This window comes from Somniosus microcephalus, chromosome 9 (assembly GCF_052327205.1).
Source record: "Somniosus microcephalus isolate GS21.2 chromosome 9, FLI_Smic_1.0, whole genome shotgun sequence".
Classification (NCBI taxonomy): Eukaryota; Metazoa; Chordata; class Chondrichthyes; order Squaliformes; family Somniosidae; genus Somniosus; species Somniosus microcephalus.
The window spans coordinates 214,175,824-214,199,786 of record NC_140995.1 but is presented as its reverse complement, the minus strand read 5'-3'; the positions used below and the strand labels follow the sequence as shown (position 1 = coordinate 214,199,786).

The following is a 23,963-nucleotide window of genomic DNA, read 5'->3' as shown; positions in this document are numbered from 1 at the left end:
GCTGTTCACAATATATAATGATCTAGACAAGGGAACTAGATGTAATATCTCCAAGTTTGCAGATGACACAAAGCTGGGTGGGCGTGTGTGCTGTGAGGAGGATGCCGAGAAACTCCAGTATGATTTGGACAGATTGGGTGTTTGGGCAGACGCATGGCAGATGCAGTATAATGTGGATAAAAGCGAGGTTATCCACTTTGGGGGCAAAAACAGGAAGGCAGATTATTATCTGAACAGCAATAGATTGGGAGAAGGGGAAGTGCAACGAGACCTGGGTGTCCTTGTGCACCAGTCGCTTAAAGTAAGCATGCAGGCGCAGCAGGCGGTTAAGAAGGCAAATGCTATTCATAGCAAGAGGATTCGAGTACAGGAGCAAGGATGTCTTGCTGCAGTTGTACAGGGCCTTGGTGAGACCACACCTTGAGTATTGTATGCAGTTTTGGTCACCTTATCTGAGGAAGGATGTTCTTGCCATGGAGTGAGTGCAGCGAAGATTCACCAGACTGATTCCTGGGATGGCAGAAATGACGTATGAGGAGAGATTGGGTCGATTAAGCTTATATTCGCTAGAGTTTAGAAGAATGAGAGGGGATCTCATTGAAACTTATAAAATTCTAACTGGACTAGACTGACTAGATGCAGGAAGGATGTTCCCAATGGCGGGGGAGTCCAGAGCCAGGGATCACAGTCTAAGGATAAGGGGTAAGCCATTTAGGACTGAGATGAGGAGGAATTTCTTCACCCAGAGAGTGGTGAACCTGTGGAATTCTCTACCACACAAGGCAGTTGAGGCCAATTCATTAAATATATTCAAGAAGGAGTTAGATATATTTCTTAAGGCTAAAGGGATCAAGGGATATGGGGAGAAAGCAGGGCCAGGGTACTGAATTTGGATGATCAGCCATGATCTCATTAAATGGCGGAGCAGACTCGAGGGGCCGAATGGCCCACTCCTGCTCCTATCTTCTATGTTTCTATTTTCCAATCTACGGGCACCATTCCTGAATCGAGAGAACTTTGGAAGATTATAGTTAGGGCATCTGCAATGTGCTCACCCACTTCCTTTAAAACCCTAGGATGGAAACCATCTGGCCCTGGGGATTTCTCACTCTTTAGTGCCATTATTTTCTTCATTACTGTTATTTTACTTACGTTAATTTTATCGAGTCCCTGTCCCCGATTCAATATTAGTTTCTTTGGGATTTCCAGCATGCTATTCTCTTCTTCTGCTGTAAATACTGTAGAATGGAAGATTGCTGTGGTTGTTGGAGGTCAATCATCTCAGCCCCAGGACATTGCATCAGGAGTTCCGCAGGACAGTGTCCGAGGCCCAACCATCTTCAGCTGCTTCATCAACGTCCTTCCCTCCATCATAGGTTCAGAAGTGTAGATGTTCACTGATGACTGCACAGTGTTCAGTTCCATTCGCAACTCCTCAGATAATGAAGCAGTCTAAGCCCGCATGCAGCAAGACCTGGACAACATTCAGGCTAGGGCTGATAAGTGGCAAGTAACAGTCACGCCACACAAGTGCCAGGCAATGACTATCTCCAAAAAGCGAATGTCTAACCAACTCCCCATGACATTCAATAGGATTACCATCGCCAAATCCCCCACCATCAACATCCTGGGGGTCACCATTGACTAGAAACTTAACTGGCCCAGCCACATAAATACTATGGCTACAACAGCAGGTCAGAGGCTAGGTATTTTGTGGCGTGTGTCTCACCTCATGACTCCCCAAAGCCTTTCCACCATCTACAAGGCACAAGTCAGGAGTGTGTGATGGAATACTCTCCACAAGACTGAAAACTTGGCTTCTATCACCCCTGGAGGTGATTAGAGCGCTAAATCAGGCCCTACACACCTCCCTTAAGGCGCAAATGCCGAGGAGCAAGGCGCTACCTCAGAACGCTGGCGAAGCTGATGTGATGTCAGTCAGCAATGAAACACAGACACAATGGCGCCGGCCAGTTCTTAAAGGGGAAGGTCGATCTTGCTCGACGTCCACACCCTGCTCATTGCAGCCTTGAATCTTGACCTGGAGAAACCTGTACATCAATTCTGCTGGAAAGAACAATGGAGAGGCCCAGGGAAAGAGCTCAGAGTGCAGCCCCCATAGTCTCTTCTAAATCGATGCAAGGAAGGTCAAATCAAAATGAACCTGCAAAGTGCTGCTCAGTACCCAAAACTCCTTCACACAGTGTTGAATCTCTCCAAAAGTTTCTCTCTCTCTCTCAGAGTGCGTGGTGCAAAAATGTCGCCGACAAAAAAAGGCAGGAAGCGGTCGCCTTTAAATAGCGCTCCCCCAGTCCCTTCCTGACTGCAAAATGCTCCCTTCAAACTGTTGTTGCTTCCAGCAGGCAGTAAGACAGGGGACACCACTCAATATCCCGTCTGGGGCACTACCAGGGCGTTGCACTCTCGACTGACATCACGATTTGCGGACACAGGAGATCGTGCCGGTAGTGTTCAGCACCGCCGCAAAATGTCTGGTCAATTTCGCAAGCGACGCAAACATCGCCGCACCCGGGCGCTAGTTGCTTTGCACCCCATTAGCGCCCTCTAATGGGAGGCACAAAGCAACCGAATTTTTCCCCCTATATAGAGTCATAACGGCACAGAAGGAGGCCATTCGGCCCATCGAGTCCGTTCCAGCTCTCTGTAGAGCAATTCAGTCAGTTCCTTTTCACAGAATCACAGAAACCCCACAGTGCAGATAGAGGCCATTTCGGCCCATCGAGCCTGCACCGACACATATCCCACCCGATACCCGTACCCCCATGTATTTAATCCCCCTAACACTAAGGGTCAATTTATCATAGCCAATCAACCTAACCCGCGGATTCCGCGCTCTATCCCTGTAGCCCTGCAAGTTTATTTCCCCAGTGCCTATCCAGTCTCCCCTTGAAAACATTGAGGCCTAGAAATTGGGTATAGCCCCGCTTGAGGAGTTAGAACTGGCGCTGCGCAAAGTTTATAGCCAGACGAAACTTATCACTGCCTGGCGAGATATTGGGTTGCATCGCCCCCAAAGGGGATTGAGGTGCGAACTCAGATGTCGCACGGGGCTCCTAAGGCACAAAAGTTCAGGCGCTACCCAACATCGGCGCGGACGGGCGCAGCGCAGGTGATCTCAATTACCGGAAACCACGAGACTTCCAGGCGCCGGCTGGCTCTTAAAGGGGTGGGTCAGTCAGCCTGAGCTGCCACACTCAATGCCCTGTAGGCCTCAGAATCGGCGCTCGCCCTTCTCTGGCGCAAGAAACTTGGTCAGAATGGAGAAGGTGAGACAGAGAGCAGAGCGCTTCAGCACTGAGGCTCTGGACCAGTTGGTGTCTGCAGTTGAGCGCCGTCGAGATGTTCTGTATCCTGACAATGGCAAGAGGCCGAATCAAAAGGCTTACCGGCGATCTTGGAGGGAGGTTTCTCTGAGGGTCAACTCCAGCAGCATGGCGACCAGGACCCCTGTTCAGTGCAGGAAGAAATTCAGCGACCTCACTCGGGTCGTTAGGGTGAGTGTTGGTTATGTAAACTTCTGATTCCCTCCATCTGCACCTGACTTCGAGCACCCTGTTGCCATGATGCCCCAATGGCCATCTGTCAGCAAGCACCCATGGCCCTTTCTGGGCACACACATGGACATTTCACTCAAGGCCACATGTAAGGGCCCTTGCACCATGGGGGCATGCGATGATCTCTCAAGGCCTCATGTAAGAACTCTTGCACCATGGGGGCCATGAGATGATCTCTCAAGGCCTCATGTAAGGGCTCTTGCACCATGGGGGGCATGAGATGATCTCTCAAGGCCTCATGTAAGGGCTCTTGCACCATGGGGGGCATGCGATGATCTCTCAAGGCCTCATGTAAGGGCTCTTGCACAATGGGGGGCATGCGATGATCTCTCAAGGCCTCATGTAAGGGATCTTGCACCATGGGGGGCATGCGATGATCTCTCAAGGCCTCATGTAAGGGCTCTTGCACCATGGGGGGCATGCGATGATCTCTCAAGGCCTCATGTAAGGGCTCTTGCACCATGGGGGGCATGAGATGATCTCTCAAGGCATCATGTTACAGAACTTCCCCTTCTTTCCCCTGCAGTCCAAGCTGGCGGCGAGGCGAAAGGACCAGACTCGAACCGGTGGCGGGCCTCCACAAGTCGTCACTCTGACAGATCTCGAGGAGAGAGTGCACCAGATTCTTGGAGGACGTCTGTCTGGTCCTGTTACCACTGCAGCTGCCAACCCCATTTCCGACAGTGAGGGTAAGGCTCTCTCCTTTTTCAGCTGTTTCCTTCCACTTGGTCCCCCCTGCCAGCATGCTTCCTCAGTGTGCAGCCATGTCAGAGCCTTGCCGCAATCTGGCATGCCTTTCCGCCAACTTGTCCTTTTGCTAAAGCCCCTCTTCCACCTCCCTGCTTTCAGATGATGCATCACCAACTCGGGCTCAACGCCCTGAACCTGCCAGTGCCAGTGCCTCCGGAGGCGAGGATCAGGAGGAAGCCAGACCATCCGTTCCAATCTCAGGGGAGCATACACATCTACAGACTGGAGATAGTAGTTCCCTGGAGGGGAGGGGGGGGGGGGGCCCTGAGGATCAGCCAGTTGCCGGAACAAGCAGCATGCAGCAACGCAAGGGGGGTAGGCAAGTTCGGCCACCGTCTCCCCGGAGGGCAAGGCAGGTAGTGATGACTGCTGCACAGAGTGCAGAGGAGGTGCGTCGCCTGGCTGAAATGAGCACCCAGGCCCGGCTCAGGCACACTGAGGTGATGGCTGCAGTGGGGAGGATGCCTCAGTCAATAGATACACGGGGCAACAATGGAGAGGACTCTCCACGGCTTCGGGGCAACAATGGACAGGATTCTCCAGGGCTTCGGGGCAACAATGGACAGGACTCTCGAGGGCTTTGGGGCAACAATGGAGAGGACTGTCCAGGGCTTCGGGCCAACAATGGAGAGGACTCTCGAGGGCTTTGGGGCAACAATGGCGAGGACTGTCCAGGGCTTCGGGCCAACAATGGAGAGGACTGTCCAGGGCTTCGAGGCCGCTATGGAAAGGACTGTTCAGGGCCTCGGACAATCCCTGGAAAGGTCTGTCCAGGGCTTGTCCGAGGCAGTGGAGCGGTCGGCACCGGCCTTGTCCGAAGCAATGGAAAGAATTGTCCAGGGCTTCTCCGAAGCACTGGCACCTGGCTCACAGGTCCTCACTGCTGCCACACAGTCACTTGCTGGCCTCGTCCACACCCAGATTGAGGCAACGCGAACTCTCACTGCAGCCACCCTATCTGCATCAGCTAGGATCACCCCGGGCCCTTCCAGTCCCATACAAGGCCAGGAATCAGTGGAGCATGCGATTGTGGCGGATGAGCCGAGCCGGTCCCCTCAGAGAGCCAGTGTGTCGTCCGACCATGGTGCAGGTCTCCTCTCTCAGCAGGTGACCATTGCACATGCCAGCGCTGGTACGTCTGCAGTGCAGCTGCCACCACCTGCAGGGCACACTGCTTGCAGCCATGCTCAGATCAAGCATCCTGCGTCCGCACCCTCCAAGCCCAGAGGTCGGCCAGGCCGTCCCTCAGGGGCTTCTGCGCTTCCACACAGTCAGCAGGCGTCCCCCAGCCTTCACCCCGCCACTGGGGTTCAATTACGTAGGAGCAGCAGGGAGGGAAGGGGCCATCCGTGAAAGAGAAGTCATTCTCCATCAAGGGGCCAGCAGTAGAGGGAGGTGCTGAGACGTTTCCTTGGCCAAATTCAAGGACACCCTCACCTGTTGTAATTGTTGGAAATGGTTTGTTTAGTTTTGCGGCTTTGCGAAGAGTTAACTGTTATTTTGTTAGTTATGGTTTCTGTTGACATGACGTTGTTTTGCTGTAATGAAAGACTTTTGTGACAATAAAGAGAAGTTTTAATGTGCTATGGTGCACGTGACTAATTACAGTGATGCTGGCCTTCAGAGGCTTTCAAACATCCAAAGTGCGCAGGAGTAAAGACACTCATCATTCCGCCAGAGGGGCCTCGAAATGAGTCCTCATGAGCCTCTGACGGATGGCCCTTCCACTTTCAGGAGCCCTTCCATCTTCCTCCTCCTCCTCCTCCTGCTCCTCCTCCTCCTCCTCCTCATCCGCATGCCCCTCCTCCTCCTCCTCCTCCGCCTGCTCCTCCTCCTCCTCCTCCTCCTCCTCCTCGACCACCTGCTCTGCTGGTCATTGAGGGACAGCTGGAATTGGCTGGGTGCGTCGAATCGCCAAGTTGTGGAGCATGCAGCAGACGATGACGATGTGACCCACTTGCTCCGGCGAGTACTGCAGGGCTCCCCCCGAATGGTCAAGCCATCGGAAACGCTTTTTGAGCACACCAATAGTGTGCTCTACAATGTTCCTGGTCGCCTGATGGCTGCTGTTGAACAGCTCTTCTGCTGGGGTGGCGGACACACGGAGTGGTGTCATCAGCCATGGGCAGAGAGGATAGCCCTTGTCCCCAATAAGCCAGCCTCGTGGTCGAGCCGGCCCCTCAAAAAGGTCACAAACTGAGGTCTACCGCAGGATAAAGGCATCGTGGCTGCTCCCTGGGAATTGGGCGTTGACTGCCATGATGATTTGGCGGTGGTCACAGACCAGCTGCACGTTGAGGGAGTGGAACCCCTTGCGGCTGCGGAAGTCCTCAAGATTCTGGAATGGCGCCCTCAAAGCCACGTGTGTACAGTCAATCGCCCCCTGCACCATGGGGAAGTCCGCAATAGCAGCGAAGCCCTGCGCGCGCTCCGTCTGCTTCTCCAGGGTCAGAGGGAAGGTGATGAATTGACGCCCTCGCCTATAAAGGGCAGCTGTAACTTGCCGGATGCAACAGTGGACTGCAACCTGAGAGATATTCGCAATGTCCCCAATGGCTGACTGAAAGGATCCGTTGCCATAAAAATTGAGGGCAACAGTCAGTTTAACGGCCACCGACAGAGAGGTCCTGCACCGTAGACGCGGCTGCAGATCCTCAGCAAGCAGGTGGCACAGCTCAGTAACAACGTCCCTCCCGATTCGGAGCCTTCGCACACACTGCTCCTCCGACATGTCAAGGTATGACACCTGGGGCTAGATTTTCAGTTGCTTGCGCCAGCAGTTAGCGCCTTAAGAGAAGTGATTTCCGGGCGCTATGCGTGTAGCGCCCGGGCGCAGCGCAGTTTGCGCCCCGCCCCAAATTAAGTTGCCCGTTAGCGCCGGCGCAAAGTTTAGCGCCCGCCCGGATGCGCGCGCAGAAAATGACGTCACATCCTCGTGCAACGCCCTTTGGCCGCCCCGATTGCAAACTTCAGTCGGACAGCCCCATTGTGCGGCGGGCGGCCGGAGCGTTTGGAAAAAGGAACGCAACACAACCAGCGCGGGCCCCGGGGGGCGCTAATTAAAGGAAACGTCCTCTCCAGTATAAAGGCCATCCATTATTTCAGAAAACAGTCTTGTGCAACGCATTTCTGGAGACACAACAAGGAGGATAGCTAACTGGTTTCAAGCAGCAAGAGCCAGGTATTTTTGGACTCAGGCAACAGCGCTGCAAGTGGCCATTTGGAAATTAGAGTGTTTGCCAGGATTTGATGGGGGTTGCATGGGGTGCCAACGCGGAGCTGCAGCTCCATGTCCGTAGGGCTCGCAGACGCATTGTGAGAGGGGCAGCCCTGGCTAGAGGCAGAGGGGGCTACAGGCGTCGGCCACGTAGGCCTTACCCAGTCAGGCTATACCGCCAGCAGCGCTCCTACCTAAACATGAGTGCCGCGCGATGTGTTAAAAGGCTCCGATTCCGGAAGGGGGTGATTGCAGAGATCTGCCACCTGCTTCGCCGAGATCTGCGGCCAAAGCTCAGGTGCAGGACGTCTCTGTCGGTGGAAGTGAAGGTGACAGTGGCATTGAACTTCTATGCCACCGGCTCCTTCCAATACGCTGCTGGGGACATAGCAAACATCTCCCAGTACGGCGCGCATCGCTGCATCCGCCAGGTGACCGAAGCACTGTTCAGAAGGAGAAGCCAATTCATCTCCTTCCCCATGGCCCTGGAGAGCCAGCATCAGCGCGCATTGGGATTTTCCAGACTCGGGGAATTCCCCTTGGTGCAGGGCGCCATTGACTGTACGCATGTGGCTTTGCGGGCCCCTCTGGAGCATGGCGAGCAGTATCGCAACAGGAAGGGCTACCATTCTCTGAATGTGCAGCTGGTCTGTGACCACAAGCAGCGCATCATGGCAGTCAATGCCAGCTTCCCAGGCAGCAGCCACGATGCCTTTATCCTGCGGCAGAGTACTGTGCATGACATGTTCCAGGCACAGCCTCCCCCAAGAGGATGGCTACTCGGGGACAAAGGCTATCCTTTGTGCACCTGGCTCATGACCCCGCTCCGCGCGCCCAGGACCGCTGCTGAAGAGGCCTACAACGAGAGCCATCAAACCACCCGCAACATCATCGAGCTAACTATTGGGGTCCTCAAGCAGCGGTTCCGCTGCCTTGATCGCTCCGGAGGAGCTCTCCAGTATTCGCCGGACCGGGTCTCCCAATTTGTGGTGGTTTGCTGCATGCTACACAACCTGGCTATCCGCAGGACTCAGGCACTGCCACCTGACGTTGGACCAGCACCTCAGGAGGAGGAGCAGGAGGAGCATGAGGAGGAGGAGGAGGAGGAGGAGGAGGAGCAGGAGTACGTTCCCAGGAGGGAGCGACCAGGGCCAAGGGCCGCACGACGCCACCTTATTACATGGTACTTCTAAGCCCCCTGTCAGGGAATGGCCAGGGGCCATGAGGGAAGATGAATGCAGCCGCTCCGCAAGCCCTCAGCCGGCGAAGCCAACAAACACTAAGAAGAACAACCATGGAGACTGCATGAATAAAGATAATTTTTTATTAAACAAAAATGAAAAGCCCTTCCCACATGAATCCCCAAAAACAATAAACGGGCCCCACAAAAAGCCCAACAAACGACTCACTCCCACAAACTGGGGAGGAGCCACTCCACCTTTATTGAAACCGGGCCTCAACGTCGGCCTAACGCAAAAAAAAAGCCCTCCAAAAGCACAACCATGGGCAAAATAAAGATGGCCACCGCCATATTAAAGGAAAGCTGGCCACACCCTCTACTGAGTGGCCCGCGAGGGCGAGACCTTGGCCAGCATTTTGCCTCCCCTGCCCTGCCTGCTGCTCCTTCGCAAGCTCTGCCCAGTGGCTGCTGCGAGGCTGGGGGAAGGCGCCTGAGGCTCAGATGCCCTTCCGCCAGATGCCGCTGGGGGGCGGCCTACACGGTGTTTGGGCCTCGAGGGGCCGTCTCCTGAGTGGCGCACCTGAGCCTGGCCACCATCAGCTGCAGCCGCTTGCCCTTGACGGCCCAGAGGGGGAATAGCGGCGACGGATGGCGCAATGTGGGCCAGCAGGCGTCTGGGATGCGCTGGCTGGTGCTGTGGCGCGGTGGCACTCGGCCGGGCCCGCACTGCAGGATCCGCAGCAATCAGCCGACGGCCGGCTTGCTGGGATGGTCCAGCGCGGCGCCTGCCCTGGCGATGCCTGCCTGAGACAGCGCGTGTGGCAGCAGTGAGTGGCCCTGTGGTCCTGGTGTGCGTGCGCATCACATCCGCCAGGGTCTTGATGGCATCAGTTAGCATGCGGCCAGTCGCGGCAGTTGCTGCCCCGAACTCGCGCACACTGGTCGCCAGCGACTCGATGGCCTCAGGCATGCGCCCCACCACGCTCATGAGCTCCGTGTGGCGCCGGTCCGAGTCGTCGGCCATCTGATCGAGCTTCCGCACCTCCTCCGAAGTGAAGGTGTCCGGACTGGAGTCGCGACTCTCCCGCTGGGGAGGAGGGGGCCGAACTAGGGGACCCTTGCCGCGTTGGTGACGGCGAGTGTGCCGAGCAGCAGCACTCCCCTCTGATCCTTCCCCCCTTTGGGGGGAAGGCCGTGGGCCATGCGCACGGCTGCTGGGTGGCTGGACGCCACTGGTCCCAGAAGCTGCATTGCCCTGCGACAGTTCCTCCAGGCACTCGTCCAGTGAGGAGGTGTCGAGCATTTCCTCCTCTCCTGCGGGACGTGACTGTTCCCCCGAAGGTCCGGCTTGCTCCTCCTCCTCCTCCTGGTTGGAGGTGCTGTCACTGGCAGCCTCAGGGTCCTGGTCGTCACCAGCTGAAAGCAGGAATGCACAAGAGTAGCTTCAGAGTGAGGAGACGGCGTCAGCGAGGGAGTTAGGACTGGTGGGATTCAGCGCATTGGTGGGACAGTGGCAAAGGAGGTAGCTCGGATGGGCCAGTGCGACGCGAGAGGGCCAAAAGGCGAGGTCCTTACCATTGCCGGGCAGTGGAGGGTCGGATACACCGCACGCTGTGGGGACAATCACACGTGCTCCCATGAGCACACACACGCGCTCCTCCAGCTGAGTGAGCTTCTGCACCTTGGCGCGGCCACCCCTGGCATGGGCCTGGCGATTAAACGCTACTTTAGCCTGCAAGAGAAAGGACGGGCTGTAAGTGCGCAGTGAAGCCCTGATGTAGTGTGCACTGCCTCCCATGGTGGAATAGCTTGGACAGAGTGAAGCCCTGATGTAGTGTGCACTGCCTCCCATGGTGGAATAGCTTGGACAGAGTGAAGCCCTGATGTACTGTCCACTGCCTCCCATGGTGGAATAGCTTGGCCAAAGTGTAGAGTGCCGAATGGCCATTTGATGCTCATGACTGTCCCAATGCTGCTGGCTGAGGGCTGGCCAAAAGGACTTTCAGGTCCCTTTGCCCATCATGTCAGGTGTACATGCAAGAATGAGGAGGAGACTGGAAAGGCTACTCACCCTCACAATCCTGGTCAGATCGTTGTACTTCTTACGGCATTGTGTGTGGGTCCTGGGGGCCTCGCCGGTGAACGTCACCCTCTGGGCGATCTGCTTCCAGGCTTTGGTGTAGTCGTGGTGGGTTGGATTCCTCCCACTGTCTGGAAACAAGATCTTGCGCCTCACCTCCAGAGCTGTGACCATGATGTCCAGATCACCCTCTGAGAAGCGCAGGGCACGCTGACGGGCCTTCTCTGGCGTTGCCATGACTCCCTGGGGCTGAGCAGTAGTGTTGAGGCCTCTTTGCAAGGCTGCAGTGTGCAGGGCGTGGCAGCAGACCAATTCGTCCCTTCCCCCTTTAAGAGCTGGTCGGCACCACGGGGTCTGCTGTCAGTGCAAAAATGACCGCACCCGTGCTGCGCCCCGCCTGGGCGCTATCCCTCTGGACCGCCGGCTTAGCGCCTAAAGAGAGTAGTGGAACGCCTCTTTTAGCGCTCCACCAACCTCTTAGGGCGAAGCCACTGAATTCCCGGCAACGGGGCGCTACTTTGGGGCGGGCGCTAACTTCGGGCGGGCGCTAAGGTTAGCGCCCCAAAACTGCCTATACTGAAAATCTAGCCCCTGCTGCCTAAAGACCCTCGCAGCATACCCTCGGATTGGCCGACCTCCATTGCCCCTCCTCCTTCTGGCCAATCCCGGCCCTCTCTCCCGCCGTCTCTCTGCCCCTTCATAGTGTTCGGCCATGAGGCGATCGTCCTCCAAAGCATCTCCCATTCCGATGCCAGTTGGTCAAAAGGCTGTTAGGTCTAGTGCTCCAACTGCTCTGGACAGGTTTGAAGGTCCCAAGTACTCTAATGCTAAATTCCAAAAACTCTGCTCCACAGTAGCTCGCCAACTCTCTCCACCAACGATCGCAATGAACAGGCCAAGTGGCTGAAGCTTCTGTACTAGAGCTGTCCCCTTTAAATAGCGCCCCCCCGACTCCGAGAAGGGCCTGCTAACGCTCCTTCGAACTGTCACTAATAGCGCTAGGCGTAAAGGCTCCGGGCGCCACCCAATATCCGCTCAGGCGCCCCTAAAAGGCGTTGCACATTGAAATGACGTCATGATCTGCTTGCGCTCACGGGCACGCGCAAACACTTAGCGCAGGCGATAAATGTATAGTCAATATGGGAGTTGTCGCTATCTTCATTGCGCCCGCCCCAACATTGGGTAACGCCCCAATTCTCGGTCTCTTTAGGCGCTAACCGCTGGCGCAAACAACCGAATTTCTAGGCCTGAGTGTCTCTGCTTCCACCTCTTCCATCGGCAGCGAATTCCAGGTCATCACCACTTGCTGCATAAAAAAGTTTTTCTTCACGTCACCCCTGTATCTCTTGCGCAAACCTTAAACCTGTGTCCCCTAGTCCTTGTACCATCAGCTAGTGGGAACAGCCTTTCCCCGTCTAGCCTATCCAAACCCGTCATATTCTTGTACACCTCAATCAAATCATCCCTCAACCTCCTTTGCTCTAATGAAAACAAATCCAACTTCTCCAACCTGTCCTTGTAGCTAAGATCCCCCATTCACGGAACCATTCTGGTAAATTTCCTCTGCACCCTCTCAAGGGCCTTCACACCCTTCCAAAAATGTGGTGACCAGAACTGGAAGCAATATTCCAGTTGTGGCCTAGCCAGCACTTTATAAAAGTTCAGCATAACTTCTCTACTTTTGTACTCAATACCTCTATTTATGAAGCCCAAGATCCCTTGGGGGAGAAATTCGGTATCGCCCCGTTTGGGGCGCAATTATCGGCCGGGTGCAAAGTTTAGCGCCTGGCGCTAATTATCACCTCCGACTGCAAACTTGGCTTCTATCGCCCCTGGAGGTGATTGGAGCGCTAAATCAGGTGCTACACACCTCTCTTAAGGCGCTAATGCTGAGGAGTGAGGCATTAGCTCAGAGCGCTGGTGAAGCTCAGGTGATGTCAGTCAGCAATGGAACACAGACACACTGGTGCCGGCCAGTTCTTAAAGGGGAGGGTCGATCTTGCTCTCCATCCACACCCTGGTCATTGCAGCCTTGAATCTCCGCCTGGAGAGACCTGTGCATCAATTCTGCTGGAAATAACAATGGAGAGGCCCAGGAAAAGAGCTCAGAGTGCAGCCCCCTTAGTCTCTTCTAAATCGATGCAAGGAAGCTCAAATCAAAATGAATCTCCAAAGTGCTGCTCAGTACCCAAAACTCTTTCACACAGCACTGAATCTATCTAGAAGTGTCTCTCTCTCTCTCTCAGAATGCGTGGTGCAAAAATGTCGCCGACAAAAAAAGGCTGGAAGTGGCCGCCTCTAAATAGCGCACCCCCAGTCCCTTCCCGACGACAAAACACTCCCCTCAACCTGTCGTTGCTAGCGCCAGGCGGAAAGGCAGGGGGCGCCACTCAATATCTGGTCCGGGGCGTTGCACGCTCGACTGATATCACGATCTGCGGGCACAGGAGATCGTGGCGGTAGTGCTTAGCGCCGCCGCAAAATGTCTGGTCAATTTTGCGAGCGGTGCAAACATCGCCGCGCCCAGGCGTTAGTTGCTTTGCGCCCCATTAGCAATCTCTTAGGGCACTAACGGGAGGCGCTAAGCAACCGAATTCTTCCATATGCTTTGTTAACCACTCTCTCAATCTGTCCTGCCACCTTCAGGGACCTATGCACATTAACTCCCAGGTCCCTCTATCCCTGCACAGTCTTTAAAATTGCGCCATTAAGTGTATATTGCCTCTCCCAGTTCCTTCTGACAAAATGCATCACCTCACATTTCTCTGTATTAAATTCTATCTGCCACTTTTCTGCCCATTCTTGACACTGCGGCAGCGGCGGCGGACCTCAGTGGAGCGAGGTAGTGGCGGAGCGACTACAAGATGCGGCGGCAGCAGGTAGGCCTCACAGCGGCAGCGGACCTAAGTGGAGCGAGGCAGCGGCGGAGCGACTACAAGGTGCGGCGGCAGCAGGTAGGCCTCACAGCGGCAGCAGCGGCGGACCTAAGTGGAGCGAGGCAGCATCGGAGCGACTACAAGAGGCAGCGGCAGCAGGTAGGTTTACCAATCTCCGAGGGAGGGAGAAAGAGAAGTAAAAAGTAATCAAAGTCTGACGTCACCAGAAAGCAGGTAAGTGATTGGTTGGTGAGTACTTCTCTCTTTTTCCAAACTTAAACTCTGTGGTCTATAGTTTAGAGGGTGTCTGTGGTGTAGCGGGGACTGTTTGTAAACCAGGGCCCTTAAGTATATCATTTAACTGTAGTGTAATTGGTGGGATTGACTTGATTTAATTTAATTTGAATTAATTAAAGGGTAAGTCATGGCAGGAGAGCTCGGCCCCGTGGTATGCTCCTCCTGCGCTATGTGGGAACTCAGGGACACTTCCTGTGTCCCTGACGACCATGTGTGCAGGAAGTGTATCCAGCTGCAGCTACTGGCAGACCGCATTGCGGCGGTGGGGCTGCGATTGGCTACATACTGGGCCATTCGCGATGCTGAGGATATCGTGGATATCACGTTTAATCAGTTGGTCACAACGCAGGTAAAGGTTGCACAGGCAGAAAGGGAATGGGTGACCACCAGGCAGAGTAGTAGGCGCAGGCAGGTAGTGCAGGAGTCCACTGTGACCATCCCCCTCTCAAACAGATATACCACTTTGGATACTGTTGGGGGGATGGCTTATCAGGGGAAAGCAGCAGCAGCCGAAATCCTGGCACCAGGGGTGGTTCTGCTGCACAGGATGGGAGGAAAAAGAGGGGTAGAGCTATAGTCACATGGACAAAAGAGCTGAACTCAAGAGGTGAGGTGAGAGTGACTGCCCTTGACATCAAGGCAGCATTTGATCAAGTGTGGCATCAAGGAGCCCTAGCAAAACTGAAGTCAATGGGAATCAAGGGGAAAACTCTCCATTGGTTGGAATCATACCTAGCACAAAGGAAGTTGGCTGTGGTTGTTGGAGGTCATTCATCTCAATCACATGACATCACTGCAGGAGTTCCTCAGGGCAGTGTCCTAGGCCCAACCATCTTCAGCTGTTTCATCAATGACCTTCGCTCCATCATAAGGTCAGAAGTGGGGATGTTCGCTGATGATTGCACACTGTTCAGCACCATTTGAGACTCGTCAGATACTGACGCAGTCCGTGTCCATATGCAGCAAGACCTGGACAACATTCAGACTTGGGCTGACAAGTGGCAAGTAACATTCGCACCACACAAGTGCCAGGCAATGACCATCTCCAACAAGCGAGACTCTAACCATCTCCCCTTGACATTCAATGGCATTACCATCGCTGAATCCCCCACTATCAACATCCTGGGGGTTACCATTGATCAGAAACTGAACTGGACCAGCCATATAAATACTGTGGCTACAAGAGCAGGCCAGAGGCTGGGAATTCTGCGGCGAGTGTCTCACCTCCTGACTCCCCAAAGCCTTTCCACCATCTACAAGGCACAAGTCAGGAGTGTGATGGAATACTCTCCACTTGCCTGGATGAGTGCAGCTCCAACAACACTCAAGAAGCTCGACACCATTCAGGATAAAGCAGCCCGCTTAATTGGCACTCCATCCACCTTCAACATTCACTCCCTCCACCACCGGCGCACTGTGGCTGCAGTGTGTACCATCTACAAGGTGCACTGCAGCAACTCGCCAAAGCTCCTTCAACAGCACCTTCCAAACCCGCGACCTCTACCACGTAGAAGGACAAGGGCAGCAGACGCATGGGAACATCACCACCTACAAGTTCCCCTCCAAGCCACACACCATCCTGACTTGGACCTGTATCGCCGTTCCTTCACTGTCACTGGGCCAAAATCCTAGAACTCCCTTCCTAACAGCATTGTGGGTGTACCTACACCATATGGACTGCAGCGGTTCAAGAAGGCGGCTCACCACCATCTTCTCAAGGGCAATTAGGGATGGGCACTAAATGCAGGCCTAGCCAGCCAGCGACGCCCACATCCCATCAATGAATAAAACATTAAAAAAATAGGGGATTCTATTGTAAGGGGAATAGATAGGAGTTTATGCGGCCGCAAACGAGACTCCAGGATGGTGTGTTGCCTCCCTGGTGCAAGGGTCAAAGATTTCTCAGAGCGGCTGCAGAACATTTTGGAAGGGGAGGGTGAACAGCCAGTTGTCGTGGTGCATATAGGTATCAACGATATAGGTAAAAAACGGGATGAGATCCTAAAAGCTGAATATAGGGAGTTAGGAGGTAAATTTAAAAATCGGACCTCAAAGGTAGTAATCTCAGGATTGCAACAGTGCCACGTACTAGTCAGAGTAGAAATAGAAGGATATTTCAGATGAATACGTGGCTAGAGGAATGGTGCAAGGGGGAGGGATTCAAATTCCTGGGACATTGGAACCGGTTCTGGGGGAGGTGGGATGGTTTGCACCTGGGCAGGGCCGGGACCGATGTCCTAGGGGGAGTGTTTGCTAGTGCTCTGGGGGAAGGTTTAAACTAAAATGGCACAGGGTTGGGAACCTGAGCAGGGAGACAGAGGAAAGGAAAAAAGTATAAAAGCAAAAGACAGGAAGGAGAAAAACAAAAGTGGCAGTCAGAGAAATCAATGGTTTAAATCAAACATGGCCACAGTAAATAATAATTCTAAAAGGCCTAAGAGTGTTAAAAAAACAAGCCTGAAGGCTTTGGCCTAGAAATTCGGTTGTGGGTTCGCCAGGGCTTTAGCGCCGGAAATTTAGCGCCGGCGCTAAGTCCCCCTGCGCGCGCCAAAAATTCAGTAGCGCCGCGCCCAAACGGCTGCCGGCGCTACTAGAGGGTGTCAGCGCCTCGAAATGGGCGCTGAGTGCCGCATTGCGGCGCAATTCCGGCGCTGCGGCACCCGATGCGGTGCGGCAGGCTGGGGAAGTGCAGGCCTCCTCCTTCAGTTAAGGAGGAGCTGCCTGCACCCGCCCGCTGGCCGTTCAAATGTTCAGAAAAATGAGCCCGGCACCTCGGACAAGTGCCGGGCTTGCAGGCCAGACGCATCTGTTCCGCGGGGGGGGGTGGAGGAGTCCGGGGAGGGAGGTGCGGGCACGCGGCCGGCGGGAAAGCGGCCGGCCGCCGCGCGACCTTAATGCGCCGGCGCTAACTCCTGCAAGACTCGGTTGCCAAAGTCTTAGTTGCGGCTGCCACGGGCGAGGCGGCCGCAACTCAATTTCGGCGCTGGGGCCCGTCACCACGGCAACCGGGACGCTGCGCACACCGATGACGTCATCGGTGCCGGCGCAGCGCAACCGGTGCAACGCCGACGGAAGGGCCCCACTGAATTTGCCAACTGGCCATAACTCCGGCGCTAGGCCCTCCAGCGCCCCAAATGGGGCGCTAAGCCTACTGAATTTCTAGGCCTTTGTGTCTTAATGCGAGGAGCATTCGTAATAAGGTGGATGAATTAGCTGCGCAAATAGAGGTAAACAAATATGATATGATTGGGATTACGGAAACATGGCTCCAGGGTGGCCAAGGCTGGGAACTCAACATCCAGGGGTATTCAATATTCAGGAAAGATAGGCAAAAAGGAAAAGGAGGTGGGGTAGCATTGCTGGTAAAAGAGGGGATTAACACAATTGTAAGGAAGGATATTAGCGCTGATGATGTGGAATCTGTATGGGTAGAACTGAGAAATACCAAGGGGCAGAAAACATTAGTGGGAGTGGTATATAGACCTCCAAACAGTAATGCGAAGGTTGGGGATGTCATTAAAAGGGAAATTAGAGAAGCGTGCAATAAGGGCACAGCAGTTATCATGGGTGACTTTAATTTACATATAGATTGGGCTAACCAAATTAGTAACAATACTGTGGAGGAGGAATTCCTGGAGTGTATACGGGATGGTTTCCTGGACCAATGTGTCGAGGAACCAACTAGAGATAAGGCCATCTTAGACTGGGTATTATGTAATGAGAAAGGATTAATTAGCAATCTTGTTGTACGAGGCCCCTTGGGTCGGAGCGATCATAATATGATCGAATTTTTCATTAAGATGGAGAGTGAAGTAGGTGACTCAGAGACTAGGGTGCTGAATTTAAATAAAGGAAACTACGATGGTATGAGGCGCGAGTTGGGTAGAATTGATTGGGGAATGTTACTCAAAGGGTTGACGGTGGATAGGCAATGGCAAAGATTCAAAGACGGCATGGATGAACTACAGAATTTGTTCATCCCAGTTTGGCATAATTTTTTTTTAAAAAGGTGACTCAACCGTGGCTAACAAGGAAAATTAGGGATAGCATAAGGTCCAAGGAGAGGACATATAAATTGGCCATAAAAAGCAGTAAACCTGAGGATTGGGAGCAGCTTAGGAGTCAACAAAGGAGGACAAAGGGACTAATTAAGAAAGGGAAAATAGAATACGAGAGTAAGCTTTCAGGGAATATAAAAACTGACTGTAAAAGCTTCTATAGATATGTGAAGAGAAAAAGATTGGTGAAGTCAAGCGTAGGTCCCTTGTAGTCAGAATCAGGGGAATTTATAATGGGGAACAAAGAAATGGCAGACCAACTAAATACATATTTTGGTTCTGTCTTCACAAAGGAGGACACAAATAACCTCCCAGAGATGTCGGGGAGCATAGGGTCTGATGAAAGGGAGGAACTGAAAGAAATCAGTATTTGTAGGGAAATGGTGTTAGGGAAATTGACGGGATTGAAGGCCGATAAATCCCCAGGGCCTGATAATCTACATCCTAGGGTACTTAAGGAAGTGGCCCTAGAAATAGTAGATGCATTGCTGGTCATCTTCCAACATTCGATAGGCTCTGGAACAGTACCCATGGATTGGAGGGTAACTAATGTTACCCCACTATTCAAAAAAGGTGGTGGAGAGAAAACGGGGAATTATAGACTGGTAAGCCTGACATCAGTAGTGGGGTAAATGCTAGTGTCCATTATAAAAGACGTAATAGCAGAGCACTTGGAAAACAGTGACAGTATCGGACAAAGTCAACATGGATTTACAAAAGGTAAATCGTGCTTGACTAATCTACTGGAATTTTTTGAGGATGTAACTGGTAAAATAGATAAGGGAGACCCAGTGGATGTGGTGTATTGGGACTTTCAAAAGGCTTTTGAAAAGGTCCTGCATAAGAGATTAGCGTGTAAAGTTAAGGCACATGGGATTGGGGGCAAGGTATTGACTTGGATAGAGAACTGGTTGGCAGACAGAAAGCAAAGAGTTGGAATAAACGGCTCTTTTTCCAAGTGGCAGGCAGTGACTAGTGGGGTACCGCAGGGATCGGTCCTTGGGCCCCAGCTATTCACAATATATATCAATGATCTAGACAAGGGAACTAGATGTAATATCTCCAAATTTGCAGACGACACAAAGCTGGGTGGGCGTGTGTGCTGTGAGGAGGATGCCGAGAAACTCCAGTATGATTTGGACAGGTTGGGTGATTGGGCAGAAGCATGGCAGATGCAATATAACATGGATAAATGCGAGGTTACCATTTTGGTGGCAAAAACAGGAAGGCAGATTATTATCTGAATGGCAATAGATTGGGAGAAGGGGAAGTGCAACGAGACCTGGGTGTCCTTGTGCACCAGTCGCTGAAGGTAAGCATGCAGGTGCAGCAGGCGGTTAAGAAGGCAAATGGTATGTTGGCCTTCATAGCGAGAGGGTTTGAGTACAGGAACAAGGATGTCTTGCTGCAGTTGTACAGGGCCTTGGTGAGACCACATCTTGAGTATTGTGTGCAGTTTTGGTCGCCTTCTCTGAGGAAGGATGTTCTTGCCATGGAGGGAGTGCAGCGAAGATTCACCAGGCTGATACCTGGGATGGCAGGAATGACGTATGAGGAGAGATTGGGTCGATTGGGCTTGCACTCGCTGGAGTTTAGAAGAATGAGAGGGGATCTCATTGAAACTTATAAAATTCTAACAGCACTAGACAGACTAGATGCAGGAAGGATGTTCCCGATCGTCAGGGAGTCCAGAACATGGGGTCACAGTCTAAGGATAAGGGGTAAGCCATTTAGGACAGAGATGAGGAGGAATTTCTTCACCCAGAGAGTGGTGAACCTGTGGAATTCTCTACCACAGAAGGCAGTAGAGGCCAATTCATTAAATATATTCAAGAAGGAGTTGGATATATTTCTTAAGGCTAAAGGGATCAAGGGATATGGAGAGAAGGCAGGAACGGGGTACTGAATTTGGATGATCAGCCATGATCTCATTGAATGGCGGAGCAGGCTCGAGGGGCCGAATGTCTCTGAGGCATACAGCAGGGCGGGTATCACTGCTGCTCTGTAGACCATGAGCTTAGTGCTGGGTTTGAGGTCCTGGTCTTCAAACACTCTCTTCCTCAGGCGACCGAAGGTTGCACTGGCACACTGAAGGCAGTGTTGGACTTCGTCTGCGACGTCTGCCCTTGTTGACATTAGGCTCTCGAGTTATGGAAAGTGGTCCACATTGTCCAAGGCCTTGTCGTGGATTTTGTTAATCAGGGGGCAGTACTGTGTGGCGGGGGCAGGTTGGTAGAGGACCTTTGTCTTACGGATGTTTAGTGTAAGGTCCATGCTCTCGTATGCTTCAGTGAAGGTGTTGACTGCATACTGTAATTCGACAACAGAGGATGGGACGACCTTGGATCTGGACTGGAGGCGACGGAGGTTGAACAGTTTCTCATTTGTTCTGTGAATTAGCTCCACTCCAGCGGGGAGCTTACTGAGGGTGAGATGGAGATGTAGCATTGCAGCAAGAAAGATCGAGAAAAGCGTTGGTGCGATGACACAGCCTTGCTTGACCCCGGTTCGTATGTGAATTGGGTCTGTGGTGGAGCCGTTGGTCAGGATCACGGCTTGCATGTCATCGTGAAGCAGGCGGAGGATGGTGACAAACTTTTGAGGGCGGCCGAATTTGAGGCGGACACTCCATAATCCCTCACGGTTGACAGTGTCGAAGGCCTTTGTGAGATCAAAGAAGGCCATGTACAGTGGTTGGTGCTGTTCCCTGCATTTCTCTTGTAATTGACGTGCGGTGAAGATCATGTCGATTGTGCCCCTTAGTGGGCGGAATCCGCATTGCGACTCTGAGAGGAGCTCTTCAGACACTGTGAGAACGCGATTGAGGAGGATTCTTGCGATGACTTTCCCTGTGGCAGACAGCAGGGAAACTCCTCTGTAATTACCGCAATCGGACTTGTCACCTTTCTTGAAGATGGTCACAATTACGGCGTCTCTGAGATCCCCTGGCATGCTCTCCTCCTTCCACATAAGAGAAATGAGTTCATGAATTCACGCCAGTAGTGCTTCTCTGCCATGCGGGGATTCCACTAATTTGCTGATAAAAAGCCTTTTTATTGTCTTTTATGTCTTTTTATAATTTCCTCTCATAACCTTCCATCACCTTTCTAATCTTTTTTTTTACCTTTCATATATTCTTTATATTAGTCCTGGTTTTCATTGTCATTTTCTGTCCTATGTGCAAAATGCTTCTACTTTTGTTGATAATTTGATTTTATCTCCCTATTCATCCGTGGAGCCCCAGTCATTGATATACACCTTTTATTCTAACTTGGGGGATATTCCTGATTTGTAACCCTTCCATCTCCTGTTCAAATATATTTCATTGCTAATTCATGGTTCTATTTGCCAACTTTTCTCCTATTTCACCTGGTGAGATTCTTTTTTACCTTGTTATCGTATCTTTTCCGGTAAAGTGCCCTTGCTCTTGACTTTTCTTTCCCCTTCTATGCTTACACTGAACCCAAAGTCATCACTGTTTCCCACAACTTTAACATTACTATTAATATACGCCTCTCTAACTTGTCTCCAAATTTCACCCTCCATTTTCTTTCCACTCCAGTTTGTAATGTGCCCCAACCATGTCTCCGATCCTTTGCTTTTCCTCAGATCAATGCAAAGGGATTCTGTCTGTACCACTTCTCCCGGTGACCATGAAGCTATTGGAATGTCATAACACCCCAACTGGTTCACTCATGTCCTTTAGGGAAGCAAGTCTGCTGGTGGTACCCGATCTGGTCTATATGTGAGTCCAGTCCCACACCAATGTGGTTGACTTCCCTTCAAAATGGCCCAGCAAAGCCACACAGTTCATGGAAACTAGGGATGGGCGATAAATACCAGCCTTGCCAGAGTCGTCCACATCCCGAGAACTAATAATAATAAAAAAGGGTCCTGCCCTCCTTGGCAGTGGCTTGGCATCCCACCCCTCCATGTGGGGCGACTGCCACAGATTCTGGTCGCACAGGGAAGGTGGGCACCAATGAATCACCTCAATTGGGCCATCCGCCCAATAGTCCCATGCAAATGAGGAGCCCTCCCACTGATCCCCTCCCCCAAACTCTAGGAGCGGTGAGAGTTGGAGGGCTCCACCAGGCAGAATCCCAGCCCAACCACCTGGATTGCCAAACATGGAAGTGTGTCTATCTCTACAGGAGTTTCCAAATAAAACAGCTCCAGCTGCAAAGGCTTGCTTTACATTCTGTGTTGTTACATTGGAGGAGCATCTAATGTACCAGCATCATTAAAAAAAACTGCATATTTTTAAAACATTTCCAGGCCGCTCTTTACTACAGCCATCACATCCGTTCCAGTAACATTTGTTGCAACATATTGGAGGATTGGGATTCCCATCTCTTCATAATTCTACGGTAACAAGTGAAAAGATATTACCACATGGCACAACTGTACAGTTACTGAAAAACCTCTGTGTTGAGAGGACTGTCCTCGGTGCCCAGGTGTGGCAGCAGTATCCATGGCCTGGATGGTCTGAGCTTTAAAGAGAGTTAGGAGATTTTGATGGGATCGCCACTTATTGATTATCCTTGCCTTCTCTTTCATTTTTAAACTTTGTAGGTCCTTCACCTTAAGTTCTCTATTAAAAAAATAGAGAATGTTATTAAAAAGCCTTCCACACTGAATGAGAGCGAATGACCATGTGTCCAGGTGTGGTGTTTCACTGTGAGTTTTTTTTACCGCATTATCTGAATGGAAGAATGTCAATGTTTTGGGGTATCAGCCACTGAGGAACAGCACTGAGGTTTGAACTGCCCGAGACGAGTGAGCTCAGTTGTGGGCTGAATGGTGAAGTGGGCCGCAAACTATCATAGAAACGTAGAAGATAGGAGCAGGAGGCCATTCGGTCCCTCGAGCCTGCTCCGCCATTCAATGAGATCATAGCTGATCATCCAAATTCAGTACCTGTTCCTGCCTTCTCTCCATATCCCTTGATCCCTTTAGCCTTAAGAAATATATCTAACTCCTTCTTGAATATATTTAATAAATTGGCCTCTACTGCCTTCTGTGGTAGAGAATTCCACAGGTTCACCACTCTCTGGGTGAAGAAATTCCTCCTCATCTCTGTCCTAAATGGCTTACCCCTTATCCTTAGACTGTGACCCCTGGTTCTGGACTCCCCGACCATCAGGAACATCCTTCCTGCATCTAGTCTGTCTAGTCCTGTTAGAATTTTATAAGTTTCAATGAGATCCCCTCTCATTCTTCTAAACTCCAGCGACCCAATCGACCCAATCTCTCCTCATACGTCATTCCTGCCATCCCAGGTATCAGCCTGGTGAATCTTCACTGCACTCCCTCCATGGCAAGAACATCCTTCCTCAGATAAGGCGACCAAAACTGCACACAATACACAAGATGTGGTCTCACCAAGGCCCTGTACAACTGCAGCAAGACATCCTTGTTCCTGTACTCAAACCCTCTCACTACGAACATAAGAACATAAGAACATAAGAAATAGGAGCAGGATATTTATCGATAAGATTAAAGATCGAATTGGGAACTGGAGTTAAATTTGAATAAAATTTCTTAACGTGGAAGAATTTTTCCTCATTGATAAAACACGACTCAAATGTTTTCTTGAGACACAAAATCAAATGTGATTTGATTTATATGGTTATATAAAAAGAAAAAGGGTGGCTAAAGTAAATGTTGGTCCCTTAGAGGATGAGACCAGGAAATTAATGGTGGGAAATATGGAGATGGCAAAAACATTGAATGAATATTTTGTATCAGTCTTTACAGTAGAAGACACTAAGAATATCCCAACACTGGACAAACAGGGGGCTATAGGGGGGGAGGAGCTAAACACGATCAAAATCACTAAGGAAGTGGTACTCAGTAAAATAATGGGACTCAAGGCAGATAAATCACCTGGACCTGATGGCTTACATCCTAGGGTCTTGAGGGAAGTG

At 51.9% G+C, this 23,963-nt stretch overlaps 1 protein-coding gene across 1 annotated transcript in view; it reads right to left on the bottom strand.

Annotated features, from left to right (window-relative positions):
- Nucleotides 1-986: 986 nt before the first annotated feature.
- Nucleotides 987-23,963, bottom strand: part of LOC147113011 (uncharacterized) — a 40,700-nt gene continuing 17,723 nt past the window's right edge. The window contains exons 3-5 of the mRNA XM_085998236.1: nt 10,298-10,454; nt 9,588-10,138; nt 987-1,001 (exon numbers count right to left, since the gene is read on the bottom strand). Of these exons, the coding sequence (XP_085854362.1) occupies nt 987-1,001; nt 9,588-10,138; nt 10,298-10,454 (723 nt within the window). The remainder of the gene's footprint in view (nt 1,002-9,587; nt 10,139-10,297; nt 10,455-23,963) is intronic.